At 35.2% G+C, this 16,144-nt stretch overlaps 1 protein-coding gene across 1 annotated transcript in view; it reads left to right on the forward strand.

Annotated features, from left to right (window-relative positions):
- Positions 1 to 15,867, forward strand: part of Ostm1 (osteoclastogenesis associated transmembrane protein 1) — a 30,422-nt gene extending 14,555 nt beyond the window's left edge. Inside the window, exons 3-6 of the mRNA XM_026389651.2 lie at positions 4,360 to 4,457; positions 7,989 to 8,159; positions 9,678 to 9,843; positions 13,287 to 15,867. Coding sequence (XP_026245436.2) covers positions 4,360 to 4,457; positions 7,989 to 8,159; positions 9,678 to 9,843; positions 13,287 to 13,342 — 491 coding nt within the window. The 3' untranslated portion in view covers positions 13,343 to 15,867. The remainder of the gene's footprint in view (positions 1 to 4,359; positions 4,458 to 7,988; positions 8,160 to 9,677; positions 9,844 to 13,286) is intronic.
- The last annotated feature ends 277 nt before the right edge of the window (positions 15,868 to 16,144 follow it).

Below are 16,144 nucleotides of genomic sequence, written 5' to 3' on the forward strand. Positions count from 1 at the left end.
CTGTTAGCAGTAATATATTGTTGACATAGGAATATATAGCCTTGTTATTGAGACCTTACCTGGTTATCTTGTATATACCAAGTTGAATAATTAGCAGAGTGACCAGATTTGATGAGACTATGGACTGTTTTATTGTCAAGTGTTTTTTTTTTTTTTTTTTTGGCAAGTAGTATATATCATGAACTATTATTGTATTAAGAAGGGCCTCCAAATTTACTATTTCAGATGTTTGCTCTTACGTGGTAAAAACACTTTTTCTTTGTGAGCAGCCTATATCTACAGTGATATGAATGATAATTTATGATTACAACAATGCTATTGAACCACTATGTAATCCTGATATACATTCTGATTCATAACAGGAAGATTAACCTGAAATTAGTACATGTAGCTTATGCACTGATGTTTGAAAAGTCAACAGTGAAACTTACTGGTTAACCAGAAGGTCAGTTAATGAGAGCTCTTTCCCATATTTTACCTAGTGGAAATGGACTACTAACCATCAGAGTTTATTTATTTGTATCTTTAAAATGTCTACGTTTTCTTATTAAGTTTAATTAAAAGTTTCCACAGTTTACTTTAGATATTCTGAAGCTTGCCCTGTTAGTGATTATTGTTTTCTATAAAACTGATTTTGAAAACAGCAGAGTTCTTTATACAACTTGTAATAGATGCCAAATACTTTATTTAAAGATGCATAATTCCCATTATGATGATTTTTTGGGCTTCTGTGAAAGGTCTTCACTTGGATCCTTAGCACCTTTAAGATTGCCTCTTAAGCTGAAGCCTGAGCCCTCACTGAGACAGAAGCTATGCTAATGTGTCCTTGATGAGGCTCCATTGATTATCTGAGAGAGGGAAATTCATAATGACCACTTCACTTAGTGCTTATAGGAAGCTTTATAATTGCTAATATTCTTTAACTTACTAATTTCTAAAATACATAGCTTCTCACTGTTTATAACCTTATGCCCCAGTTTCAGGAAAAGGATAAAAGAGGAATTTACTGAAGTTCCTTTGTTTTGAAGCAGAAAGTCAGGGCTTTTTAATAATGAAGACATTTTTAACCCTATTAAATAATGAACTCCTTTGTGCCTTATGATTCTGCTAACAGTTAATTGAAAAAGTTTTGATGGTTGAGTACAGTGCTTAACCAGATGACAAGAATGTATTAGCTTTTAGTTTAACTTGCAGATTATCTTCAGTGAAATGTAAATGGCTGTTAGTAAAATACAAGAGATTATGTCTTTTCGTTCTTCAGAGAAGCTTTGTTTATAAATTCCTTTTTAAATAAAGAAATTATTTTAATTATGTATCATGTGCAGAAGAAATTGCTATGGTCTCTCATAGTAAAAGGCTTTATACTATTGCAGGTAGTACTGGGACACATGCTGCTTTCCTTCTTATGTTGTATACATTAGTTGTCATGACATGGCTCATCATAACACAGATGTCCTGTTGCTGTGGATGAAATTGTGCTCCCTCAACTTCCTTGCAAGGCATCAAACACAAAATGTGTTGTTCAGTCTTATTAACTTAAAATACTAATATTCTGTGTCTATGTAATTGTGTTTATACACACACACACACACACATACATACTCTGCCTCATCCCTAAGAGAATTCAAGAGTACTTCATGGGGCATTTACACACATACACAAACACACACACACACAAACACACATTTTCTTTTTTGGGGGGGAGGTACTGGGGACTGAATTCAGGGACACTCAACCACTGAGCCACATCCCCAGCCCTATTTTGTATTTTATTTAGAGGCAGGGTCTCCCTGAGTTGCTTAGCTCCTCACTGTTGCTGAGGCTGGCTTTAAACCCAACATTCTCCTGTCTCAGTCCCCTGAGCCACTGGGATTATAGGCATGTGCCACCGCACCTGGCCACACACACATTTTAAATAATTTATTATTTGAATTTTGTGAAAACTGACAATTGAATAATATATTTAAATAGTAAAAAAAATGGTACAATTAAGAGAATATAGGAGTCTGGAAAGTATATTTGGTATTTCTGTGCCTTATGAACTCAGTATATGGGCCTCAATATACCACCTGATTTCTCTGGCTTAGTTTCTTAGTTTCAGTTTGTAAAATGAACCCTCAGATTTTTAAATGATCTGGTGAACAGTTAGTATGGAACTCATGTTCTTGGGAAAACAAAGCTGCAGAGAATGTAGGGTATACGAGTTCAGAGAGAGAAGAATCTAGGACTTGGTTTACTAAGAGGGCCCCATGTTCACTGGGTTCAGAGGGGGCCCTGCACAGGCCGTGTGTATGAGGGAGTGAATGGGGTGAATTCTAGTTGGCTTCTGAGGCAAGAGTGCCCTTTCATAATTCATCCACCTAGAGGAGGAGCCTTTTTCTAATTTGCCCAAAGGAGTCTTAAAGTGCTGGTTGCTGCTGCCCAGTTCACCCGGTTCGGGTTTCATTTTGGTTGCCAACTCTGTTGAGTTGGTAGAGACTGCCTGAATCCCTGCATGGTGTAAGATGTCTGTGTGCTGGACGGAGGAGCCATGGCATATGTTTGTCTACTCTGAGTCTTGACTTTTTAATTGTCAAGAATGTAGCTGTGAATGTGTTGTTTATTTTGCTGTGTTTGGGAGTACAAGCTCAAGAATCAGACTGAGTACACATTCTGGCTTTTTGCTAATCAGTTTCATGTCCTTGGGCAACCTTCTTAATTTCTCTAAGCTTCTTATTCTTGCCTCAAAGAATCATTGCAAGAATTGAGTAAGTAAATGTGTTTCAAATATAAGCATAGTGCTTGGAACATAACAATTACTCAGCACATGCCAGCTTTCATTGTTGTGATTGTTGTTTTTCATAGTGCATGAGACATCCTTTAGTGTTTTGTCCCAGTGTCTACCTGTTCAGCTCTTGTCTACCAAAGAATTCCATTTGGAACGTTGCAGTAGTTTTCTATGGCATCTCTCCACTCCTGGTTGAAAGATTTTTATTTATTTATTTTGGTGGTGGTATTAGGTATTGAACCCAGGGCCTTGTGCAGCTAGGCAAGTGCTCTTCCACTGAGTTACATCCCCAGCCCTTCTGTTTTATTTTGAAACAGCGTCTTGCTAAATTGCCCAGGCTGGCCTCGGACTTCATTTCTTCTGCCTTGGCTCGAGTAGCTAGGATAAGAGGCATGTACTACCACGCATGGCTGAAAAGATACTCTTAGTTAGCGTTAACTTTCTGAGTCAGGTGGATGCCATATAAAGCTGTCTGTTGAAATTAAGGGGGCAGGAATTGGACTGGGGACTAGGGAATAGAAAATATTTGGAACATTCCTGTGGAACATCCCTGTAGAGCAATTAATAGGGCATCTATGATGATGTGACTTCATAGGTCACATGAATTTGATTCGGGTTCTTTTAGTATAATTTTAGAATTTTATGTAATTGTGTTCTAGAACCAGAATCAGGAATAGAGAAAGCAGATGGAAATGTTTGTGGGTATGTGGAAGACAATGATTTGAGGAGATTAGTTAAACTGCAACCACCAGAGTGGGATCTGAAGCCCTGCTGTTGAGCCTGACTTGGAGATGATAGGCTGAGAACTCAGGGAGAGAAAAAGACAAAGGGAAGATGAAGAGTAGATTCACTAAAGAGGGGAGAATGGAGAATTAAATTGCAATATATTTATTTTTATGAATATATTTTTTCATAAAAAAAGCAAAGGAATGAATTAACTTGAGCTAATGCTAAGCAAGAGTAGAAGTTGCAGAGGAATACAATTTATGTAAGATTTATAAAAACATGTAAGACAATTCTGTTTATTTCCAAACTTTACTTAATACTTTTTGTCAGTATTTGGTTAAAATTTGCACCCATTTGTTTCTCTGGACTCCCAACTCATGATAGAATGAGCAAATTAAAAAGGCTACCCTATTAGGTACAATAAATGACCCTGTTAGTGAAGTTGGAAGAGACACAGAACTACTAAATTTGACACAAAGATAAAAAGGGAGAAGAATTGAGGCAAAATTAATGTAGCATAAACAGTGTTATGCCTAACTAGCACTATTAAGAGACCTGATTTTCATGATTATGACCTTTTTACCATTAAAGGTCAATTTAAATTTCATTTGGTATGATATATTGTTTATATAAAAGGAGGAAGGTATGTAATTATTTTAAGATTTTCATGAAAATGGCGGATTTAAAAATGTTTTTGGAAACTAATGAGGGTGAACTCGATGCATTTGGAAAATTCTCTTATGTGGAATACTTCATGCTTGCTGAAATAAAGGATTATTATAGTGCAAACAAAAGATGATAACTTGAAAGCTAACTGACAACATGAAATTGTTGCTTGTGATGTAGTAATATACTTTTTTTGACAGATTGTTTAACAGACAACGGTGAAGAATTATCAAACAGCACAATATATTTCCTCAATCTATTTAACCTCACCTTGACCTGCTTTGAGCATAACCTTCAGGTACTTTATATATATTTGAGATTAAAATGCTGTCTTGTACAAATGAATAATGTCTAACTCCAAGTTTTTATGACATTGTTGGTATTTATCTGTATCAGAGGAATTAGTAGGTCTGAATTTGTGCTCTTCAGTTCTTCTGCTTGCAGATATTAAGACTGCAGTTCTCTCATAGCTGATCTGCCTGCCTTCAAGTGTTTTTGTAGTGAAGATTTGGTGAGGTAGTGAGTGTGAAAACACTAACTGAGGCATACAGGTGTTTAATTAAAACACAATGTTGTTTAATCCGACAGTAATTTACCTTGACTTTATTTATACAATAATGGGTATTTCACTGTGCAGTATGATTCTGTCTACAGGAAGCTTTTTTTTTGCCTCAATATTTGCTTAACTCAATATTATACCCTTAAAAGGCATTATTTAGTAAGGTAATCTTGAATAATAAATTATGATACAAAAGGTAGCCTTTAAGAATTCTAACTTATACGTTTTTGTTGTCTCCATCTCTGACCCTTGAACTTTGGTATTGGAACTTGCCTGGTGGTAGTGAAGTATGAAATTGGAACCTTGGTAAAAACTGTAGTTTTGTATTTATTTGCACAATAAATAAGTAATCCCCACAAGTAGGTATAAACATGTGTCGAGTATGAGTATGTATGATTTCCTGTTTAATAAATGTTATTATATAGAGTTATAAATTTCTCTGAGAAAAACAAAAAAGATTTCCTATTTTCCAAAATGTGTTCTATAGGACATTAATAAAGTGACCTGTCAAAAGAGGGTTTAATATTCTACCAAGGTTGGGAAATGCTTCACTACAGTACTTAAGGACTTTTAGTGGACCTCATGTATTTTATAAAATTTAGTGGACTCGTTTAGATGGACATTTATGTTGACCACATTTACCAAATCTATTTGACCAGGGAACTCTTTGGTTTAAGAGACCAGTGTTCTAATGAATATATTTGTAGGATATTAACCCTTTTTCTGTGATGTTAGTCGCAAATGCTATTTTCCTAGTTTGTTGTCTTTCCATTGTGCTTTCTTTTATCATGAAGAAAAATTTAATTTTGTTGGATTTACCAATTTTATAATGACTTATGGTATTTTCATTACATTAGGAAGGCTTTTTGCCCCACATTGAGATACTTTAAAATTTTGTTTTAGTACTTTTATGGTTTCACTTTCTATATTTAAGCATCTTTTATCTAAAGATTTTTAAGAAATAGGTCTGAATCTGTAGTTCTCTCTCAGTTTTCAAGATTAGACAATAGCTACTTCTTCCCCAGATCAAGGTAGAATTCTATAATTCAAATAATCTGAAGCCTTAAAACCAGGTTTCTAGTAAGTTAGAATATTATATCTATTACTACAAATTCTAAGCACAGGGGAGGCCACTTCAAGCAAGAATTCCATAGGATGTCATTAGATGCTGCAAGGCACTTTGGCTGCTCCATAGAGGAGCTCAGGTGAAAGCAGGCCAAAGTGGAGGTGTGGAGGTACAAACTGATAGGAGGCTGCACAGGAGAGGGTGTTGTTGGCAGCATTGAAAAAAAGTAGATGAATTCAGAGCATATTTTAGAAGTCTGTGTGCAGGATTTGCTGGTGGAGTGGTTTGGGTTGCTAGTGAAGGAAAGCAAAGCATCTGGATGTAATTCTAGGCTTTGGTCCTGAGTGGCTGAGAGGATGATAGCATGGAGAAGGAGAAGCGAGTTTGTAGGGGAGTGGGATTAAGAATTCTGTTTTGAACGTGTTAAGTAGGATGTCTCCATTAGACACCTGAGGTGAGATGACACATGGGATTGGTTATAAATGAGATTGGAGCTCGGGGAAGAATTGTGAGCTGGAGATAGGGGTTTGGGAGACCCCAGGTCCAGATGGTGCTTATAGTCACCATCTGGATGAGAGTGAATGTAGAGAGATGGAAAGGGGCCCCCAATACTGCATCCTGGGACACTCCAGTGTTTTTTAGGGTTTGTGTGTAGGGGGAAAGCTCAGGAGAGGAGTCAGTAGGAGACAGCAAAACAGATAATGCAGTAGCAGTGAAATTTTGGTGATCTTGGCTGTGGCAGTGGCTTTCAGTTCAGGTGAATAGCAGGGAGGTGGGTTTAAGTGCCAGGTAAGGTCCAGCTTGGGCAGTAGGTGCCTGCAGGTAGCTTCTGTGGAAATCTGGCCTGTCCTGGTGACTGTGGAGAGGAGCTGTCTGCAAAGTGCTGGTTATCCCCACAGGCAGAATGAAGCTGTCATGCCATATGTCAGTACTTCACTGTTAAAAACCACTGCCACAGAGAACCTTTTTTCATATAACTTGGCATACTTGTGAAGACTTGTTTGGTTGACTCAGAGAAGTGGAATTGTATTAAAAAGACATGTGCATTTTGAGTTTTAATAAAAGTGACTAAATTATCCCCCATCAAGATTCTGTGCTCAATGTTTGATTTTGGGTTCAGCTAAATTTTTCTGTGAAAATTAGGTGATGGGCTTTTTCTTATGGCAGACTAAGGGGAGGCTATTTTTCTGTCAAATAAATGGTGAGGGTAACATTATAAAGGCTACATTAGTTTAATTTTTTGATTTGTCCTTTTTTCTTTAATTCCCATGTTCAGTTAATGTTCTTTCTTCATATAGTATGGCAAAAAATGAAGGGAATAGAAAGCAATGTGTAGCTGGGCATGGTGGTGCATGCCTGTAATCCCAGTGGCTCAGGAGGCTGTGACGGGAGAATTGTGAGTTCAAAGCCAGCCTCAGCAATGGTAAGACTAAGCGACTCAGTGAGACCTTGTCTCTAAATAAAACACAAAATAGGATTGGGGATGTGGCTCAGTGGTCGAGTGCCCCTGAGTTCAATCTCTGGTAACCACCCCCACACCAAAAAAAAAAAAGAAAGAAAGCAATATGTAAACTTGTTCTTGAAAGGACATGTGTGAATCTAGAAGTATAAAAAACAGATGTTCTAACATAAGTTATGTCTCCATCCCTTATTCAGGCTATCTAGTTCTTTTGGAGAGTCTCTCTCTCTCTCTCTCTCTCTGACTAGAAAGGCCCAGATTAAGAGTTTTCTGATAATTGAATTGAGTGGGGATCTAGTTGTAGTGCCTTTTCCTTTCCCATTATGGAAGTCCTGTCTCAGGCAAACTTTGGTGAAGACAGCACAGGCAGGGACATATTTTATTTAGTCAGCAATGGGATGGATATGTGCAGATATTATTGATGAGATAATTGGAGAACTTTGGCATTTAGTTATAAGTTACTTGGCATATGAGTTAGTGTTGTCTACATTTGACATTGGCTGGTGCCGTGGTTTTCAACATTTAGGGCATTTAGAAAGTGCCAAATATTTTGCCATGTGCTTCATATACCGGGTCTCTAATCCGTGGGACCTATAATACAGGTGATTTAGTAATGCCCTCAACCTCACAGCTCAGCACTTGAACACACCAGATTTGTCTGCTGTCTTCTGGAAGATTAGATAGTTAACAGAGATATTATTTATGATGTTTACTGAATGTATTACATCTGCCTTTGTGACTTCAGGAGAATGCACGCGGTCTTCTACCACGAAGAAATTACTCAGAAGTGTGTAAAAACTGTCGTGAAGCATACAAAACTCTGAGCAGTCTGTACAGTGAAATGCAAAAAATGAATGAGCTTGATAATAAGGCTGAACTTCCTGAAACACATTTATGCATCGATGTGGAAGATGCAGTAAGTACTTGCTTCTGATATGATGCATATTTTGCAGGGTTGTTAAATATACCATTAGTAGTATTATCTCTTTTGGAGCCACATTGGAATCTGCATGTGCTGTCTTCAACCAGAAATAACTGTGTGGTAGTTATAAAGTAGAATGTCCTGGTCTGTCAAACCAAATGGAAATTGATTAGGCACTTCACAAGTGAATTGACAATTTATTACTTTTTAAAAAAAAATTTGAAATGTGTGCTATTTTCAGAGGTGTGGGCATTATTGTATGTTTATTTTCAATTATACCGTGTACTCATTGTTTATTAAAGTTTCTAGATTTTACTATAATGTGTTTGAGAAGCCATTCCTCAGTTACTTCCTATCCCATTTATTTCTTTACAACTCTTACAATCTGAAAATACTTATTTTCGTTTATAGTTGTCTCCTCTCACTAAAATATAAACCACATGAGGACAAGAACCTTGTCTTTTTTGTTCATTGTTCAGATAATGCCTGGCATAGAGTGGGCTCTTAGTAAATAGTGTATTAATTGAATGGTCAGCAACAAATCTTTTCTTTCCATTATATAGTCAGCCTTTACATAGGTCACCACTAGATGGCGATCATGGCTTTTTAGGCAATATGATGCCTGAGAAGGCACTGGAGGAAAGAAATTACTGGCTCAGAGTGGAGAACTTACTTGAAATTAAAATTGATAAGCTTAATGGGTGCGAATAATGAGTGTGAATTATCACAGCAACTCAGAAGAAACTGTAGTGAACTAGTAATATTCAGGATGGTTTAAAAAGCACTTAAAATCACTACTTCATGAGGACTTTTGTTTTTACTGTCCTATTCCTATTGCCTAGAATACTACTTGGTTTGAAGTAGGCTCTCAGTAAATAATGAAATTTTTTAAGGATGGAAACAGGGTTTAACTACATTCCTATTAATATAAGTGCTCTGTTTGAAAGCTATGAGTGATTGATATTGTTATACTTTGGTCAGTATTATGAATTTGGAATCTGATATTGTTGTATTAATGTAAATTTTATTTTTTTATTTATAGTACCCTAAAAATTTTTTATGGTACTAGAAATTGAATCCAGGGATGCTTACCACTGAACTACATCTGTCCCCAGCCCTCTTATTTTTTAATTATTTTTTAATATTTATTTTTTAGTTGTAAATTGGACACAATTCCTTTATTTTACCTATTTATTTTTATGTGGTACTGAGGATTGAACCCAGGGCCTTGTGCATGCTAGGCGAGTGCTCTACCGCTGAGCCACAATCCCAAGCCCCCATCCCTTTTTATTTTTTATTTTGAGAATAGGACCCTACTAGTTGCAGTGGCTGGCCTCAAATTTGTGGTTCTTTTGCCTCAGCCTCCTGAGTTGCTGGGATTACATGTGTGCACTACTATGCCTGGCTTGTATTAATGTAAATTTTATACAATGAGTAGTTATTAACAAAATAATTATAAGAACTTGAAGACAGGTTAAATATAAAATAGAATAATGTTATTTGTTGTTTCAGATGAATATTACTCGAAAACTTTGGAGTCGAACTTTCAACTGCTCAGTCTCTTGCAGTGACACAGTGCCTGTTATTGCTGTTTCTGTGTTCATCCTCTTTCTACCTGTTGTTTTCTACCTTAGTAGCTTTCTTCACTCGGAGCAAAAGAAACGAAAACTCATTCTGCGTAAGTTTTTTTTTTTTTTTTTAACAATTATTCATTTGTTTAGATAATATCCTGTATTTAAAAGTTTATGCCTGTTTTAGAAATGATATATATTCTGAGAACTCAAAAGTATGTCAGTCTAAAATGGCTTTCTGCTTTACCTTTTACAATTATGCTTACTAATGGAAGAGATTTGTGAGAATTTTAGGAGTGCTGATAATAAAAAACAAACCTGAGGATGCGTGTATTTCAGATGATTAACTGTGAAAGCTGTATTTTCCCCAGAATAAGGTTGATAGTAGCAGAAGAGTATCAGCAGGGTCCTTGCAGTTCTACCGTGGTAGTAGTAGGGACATAAAGATAGCTCTTAGGCCATCGGAGTCCTGGTAGAAGGACTTATAAGTGGAGTAGTCCAGAAGAAAATTATAACTAACATGCCATTTGTTTATGAACAAAAGAGAATTGTTCCAAGGACGTTCCTTGACATATGTCACATGCTCAGTGTGGACTGATTTCTTTCCCTCTCCCCTGCCAGCAGGGCAGAGTAAGAGAAGCACTAGCTTGAAGATCCTGTCTAGCTAGAAAAGAGTCACTCTTGGATCACACAAATTTCTCCTTTATTGTCACAGGGAAAGAATGGGCTTGGCCTTTAGTAATTTTAGTATTTAAAAATGAATTTTTTTAAGAAAAGCTAATCTTTTTTCTCTTAAATATTATTTGTATTCTAGAACCCTACACTTTAAAAGTTCTTTTCCCCTTAAATCCTCTGGTACTTCTTCATCTGATTTCACTTCTAATACACTTACCTTAAAAAAATGATTATATGTAGATGAGTTTGTACAGAACCTATAATATCTTGCCTGTGTGTTTTAGTCAGCTATTTTGCTATTGTGACTAAAGATCTGACCAGAACAACTATAGAGGAGGAAAAGTTTATTTAAGGGCTCATGGTTTCTGAGGTCTCAATCCATAGACAGCAGACTTCATTCCTCAGGGCTCAAGGTGAGGCAGAACGTCATGGTGAAAGAGTGTGTGGAGGGAAGCAGCTCACATGATAATCAGAAAGCAAAGATTCTGACTTCACTCACCAGATACAAATATATACCCCATAGCCACACACTAAATCCCAGTAACCCCACTCCAGGTATAATTCAGTTAATCCTGTCATAGTATTAATGCATTGATTGGGTTAAAGCTCTTGCAACCCAATCATTTCTTCTCTGAACTTTCTTGTATTATCTCACCTGTGAGCTTTTGGGGGACACCTCACATTCCAAACCATAACAAGCAGTTACTGAATCCCTGCCAAAATACTAGCATTGTGGTAAGAATTGGGATTAAAAAGGAACAAACTGGGTGCGGTGGCACACGCCTGCAATCCCAGTGATTCCGGAGGCTGAGGCAGGAGGATCCCAAGTTTGAGGTCAGCTTCAGCAACTTAGCAAGGCCCTAAGAACTTAGACCTGTCTCAAAAAAATAAAAAGGACTGGGGATGTGGCTCAGTGGTAAAGCACCCCTGGGTTCAATCCCTGGTACCAATTTTTTTTTTAAATAAAATAAATAGAATAAAGGAACAAGGCATAATTCATGTCCTCAAAGAATACACTGACTCTGACTCAATTATTACAGTATGTAGTAGAGGTAGAGACACAGTATGATTCTGTTTTAGGTTGAAATTTACCTCTACACCATTGCTGGAGGTGGGTGTGGGGGGAATTTTAAAGGCCATGAGGATTTATCAGGAAGAGACTAAAGAGGCAAGAAGTTGTAGGTATATGTACCTACCAGTATTGCTGCCTGGTCAGTTTATTAAGTAATTTGATAATTGATAATAAGCTAGATCACAAAAAAACAAACTGCTGATTTAGTTTTCTTCCCTAAAGGCCTTTTTTTTTTTTTTTTTTTTTAATTTAAGTTTGCCCTTAAGTTTAGGCTTAAGCAAACACACTGGTCCAGGAAGTCATCTTGTCATTTTGCATGAACAGTGGGAATCAGGAGATCCCGATTGAAACTATAGCAGGGTTCTCATTCTTGACTATCAAAATCATTTACAAAGCTTGAAAACAAAACAAACAAAAATGGTGCCTGAGTTCCATTGCAGGTCTTCCAAATCAGACCTCTCCTCTAGGTTACAAACCATTGGAGTCAGGAGATTCCTAGTTTTCTGGTATAAGGTACTCTCACACTGGCACTGATGTTTTTCATTTCTAAAGCTCCGAATGAGAAATATTCTTATTTAACTGTAAGAATAAAACATATTACTGTGCCAAATAGGATGATTTTTTTCTGTTAAGCCTAATAACCCAATCCCATTAGCACTACAATCAAAACTGATTGTCACATATTTTCTTTGAAGCTATATATATTTGTGTTTGTGCATATGTTTGTGAATGTGCATGTGGTATACAGTTTATTTTTGTAAGTCATTGAATGTATTTTATAAAGAGTTCTTTCACTGATTTTTTTTCTTTCATGAAGTACTGGGGGGTTGAACCCAGGGCCTTGAACATGTTAAGCATAATTTTTTTTTTCCTTTTTAAATTAAATTATTTATTTATTCTTATTTGTTATACATGATGGCAGAATGCAGTTCATCTCATATTACACATATAGAGCACAATTTTTCAAGTCACTGATGCTACACAAAGTACTAAGCATAATCTTTATGACTGAATTACACCCCCAACCCCTAAATTTATTTTTTAATCTGAAAACAGAAGCAATTTTTTTTTTGTTTCCATATGGATACCTTTCCTTTTCTTTTTCTCACTATATTGCACTGACAAAATTAGTGGCATGATGTTAAATAAGACTAAATATCCTGGTCTTATTCCAGATCTTAGGGGAAAATCATTCAGTTTTTCATAATTGAGCATAATAATTACTGTAGAATCTTCTTAGCTACCCTTTATCAGAAAAAGTTTTCACTGACTTTTCTTTTTTGTGTGTGTCTGGGGTCTGTACTGGGAATTGAACTCAGGGGCACTTGACCACTGAGCACTTCCCCAGTCCTATTTTGTGTTTTATTTAGAGACAGTGTCTCACTGAGTTGCGTAGCACCTCACTGTTGCTGAGGCTGGCTTTGAATTCACAAAGCCAGCCTCCCAAGCTGCTGCTGGGATTACAGGCCTGTGCCACTGTGCCCAGCTTCACTGACTTTTTATTATACTATATAGCACTTTTATCATCTAAGTAGATTGCTTTTATCTATATTACATATTTAAGATTGTGATGTTCAAGAAAGTATAGATTATGTTTGTTTTATTTGATACTACTTCTAGCCATGTCATATGTAGTTTCTAACTAAGTTGTTTTTCAAAATTGGTAGAAAAAATGGAATTTAATATTTAGAAGATTGAATCTATTTGGATTCAAACAATAGATAAATACTGTTCTTACATAAAAATAATAAATAATTATGTTTAAAAATTAAATTTAAAATATAATACTTTTGTCTTATCTAGCCAAACGTCTCAAGTCCAGTACCAGTACTGCAAACATTCAAGAAAATTCAAACTGAAACCAACAAGATGAAGACCTGACATTTTATCACACAAATGATAAAACTTATTTTGGTGGAAGATAAAACTTGATTGAAAAGAAGAACTGTCAGGTTCTTAAGAAATGCAAGGACTTTAGATTTATTTTTAAATAAGAATTTTCATTTTTTTTTCCTTTTCACCCCTTTTTAAAATTGGATATTTTTAATTTTTAAGCATAGCAGTGTTGTCTATTTTAAAGTATATTTGTTACTATAACAAAAGATGCAAGAACAATCTTTGTTTTATTTTGTAGGCATGTTATTACTATTTGAGACTTCTAGTATCTCCCTATGAACATAAGTACCTCAAGTAAAAAAGTTTTTGAAAACAAACACTTAAAATTAATCACAGCAAAAACTTTGAAAAAGAAATATACTTGCCAAAAGATAGCAAGTGCAGAAGTTAATTTAAATTATTCTCCATTGCAGTATTATTATTATTATTTTTATTATTTTGAGACAGGATCTCATTAAGTTTCCCAGGCTGGCCTTGAAGGCGAGATCTTCCTGCCTCAGTTTCCCCAGTAATTGAGATTACAGGTGTGTACCACTATGCATGCCCCTCCCCCTGACATTATAGTATTATTGTTACAGATATATTTAATATGTCATATATGACAATAATACATAATTCAAACTCTGATTTCCCTAAAATCATTTTTGAAACCACTAATTATAGCCTTATCCTAACAATTTTTCAAAGTGGTAAACCACATAACATTTATCTTTGTAAGAAGATTTATGGTAACTGGTTTCTTACTTGACTTTTATAAATAGTATTTTACATCTTAATTTTTGCTTTTATTTCATAAGTAATTTGAATTCACTGGACTGCTTTATTATATTCAGGGCACGATGGATTTTTTTTATACCAGGGATTTGCATTGTGAATTACATTAAGTTATTTGGCAATTTATAATTTATTAGAACTTTAAATCAAATGTAGTATTATCACATTGTATTTAAATTGTGAGGTTTTTTTTTTAATGTAAATTTTCTCTTGAGATGTATAGGAATTTTTGGAGGGAGAGAAAGGAGGAATACAAAACTTCAGGCTGAGAAAACAGACCTGAGGGGATGCTCATTGTAAGACTATTGAATGGTACATATTAGAGACATGAATCAGATGATAGTCTCACACAGGAAGCAGTTAGATTAAGATGTTGTTTAGTTTTTGTCCTAAAGTGTGTAAATCAGGTAAAAATGATATGACTAAAATGAAGTAACTTTTCACTCTCAGAAAACGAATTCTGTTTTGGAATATTTGTATCAGCCTTTAAAAAATATTTAATTTTAGAATTGTTTATGATTTTATTTCTCAGGATTGTAGAATTGAAAATTTCATTTATTAATTCCTTCTTGCTTTCTTTATGAAAATAGGCTTTTTTTTTTAAATGTTGAGAATATGAAGGTTCCTATGTATAAGCAGAGTTCAGCTAAATAGTAAGAGGATTTGAACTCTTCATACACTAAAAAAATGCTCCATAGAGAATTAAGAGAGTGTTTTAATAGTTTTTTTTTAAGTGTTTACCACATACACAGAGTGAAGAGAAGGCTAATCCTGGGATATCTGACGTATCCAAAAGCTGTTACCATTTTTTGTGGTCTACTGTGATCTATTTAAACTATGCTGCAGTTCATTCTGCTGTTACTATTCCCACTGCTGGTACCAATAAAGCTGTCTTGATTTGAAGCATGTGTTTGAGGGCCATTGAAAGCAATCTTCATTAATGCAGATGAAACCAGTTTACTATGTTCAAAGTTAGAAAAATGACATATTTGAGTATATACGTAGTGACTTTGTGAGCACCTTTCAATATTATATGTTGGAAAAACCATTGCTTTGGGATATAAAGCTAATAAGCACTTTAAAAAAGAAAAGACAGCCTTTAATATTTTTATGGTGGGGTCATTGCTCTTTAGAAATTGCATCAGCCTTAGTAGATTTTAAAAAATAAAAATTAAGTGCTACACTAAAGGGGGGTATTTCATTCTGTAGTGATGGAAAAGTTCTGAATTGAGACATACAGCTTATGTATATACACAAGAACATCTTTAAGTTTTTGACACTTTAAAATAAAGTAATTTAAGGAAATTACAATGCTGTAATTGGATTTTAAATACATTTTTGGAAACTTCAGTTGTAATTTAACATCATATCTCAGTTTTTCATGTATTGAGTTTAAGTGCCCATCTGTCTTATAACTTTACTGCAAATAAAAATGTGCTTTTGGATTATTATTTTTTTTGGTTGAATTTGAGTGGTGAAGATCACATTAGATATTTTAACATGTAATTCTAAATCAATGAATAACATCAAAGTTTAGTTGGCAAATGATACTTCTGTTGGGACCAGCATTTTCTAATGTTTCATGGATGGGCTCTACTTTTTACTGCACTGTACTCCTTATAAAGTGAAATGTGCCAGAACAACATTGTAGTTAGGATTGCATTCCTGTCCAAAGATATGACCTCAAATAAAAAATAGACATCACCCATAATGAATTTTGAAAACAAACATATACTATTAACCTGTATAACAATTTTAAATGGGAAAAACTGTGTTCCCATTATATATCCTTGGATATCTGACATATCCAAAAGCTGTTTTAAAGATTTGAGTAGAATACACATATATTTATTTACGTGTATATGTGTGTAGGTATGTGTTCTCATATATATTATATATCTTTTTTTTTTCTTTTTTCTTTTTGCAGTACTGGGGATTGAGCTCAGGGCTCTGTGCTTGCTAGGCAAGTGCTCTACCACTGAGCTACATAT

This window comes from Urocitellus parryii, chromosome 8 (assembly GCF_045843805.1).
Source record: "Urocitellus parryii isolate mUroPar1 chromosome 8, mUroPar1.hap1, whole genome shotgun sequence".
In the NCBI taxonomy this organism is placed as follows: Eukaryota; Metazoa; Chordata; class Mammalia; order Rodentia; family Sciuridae; genus Urocitellus; species Urocitellus parryii.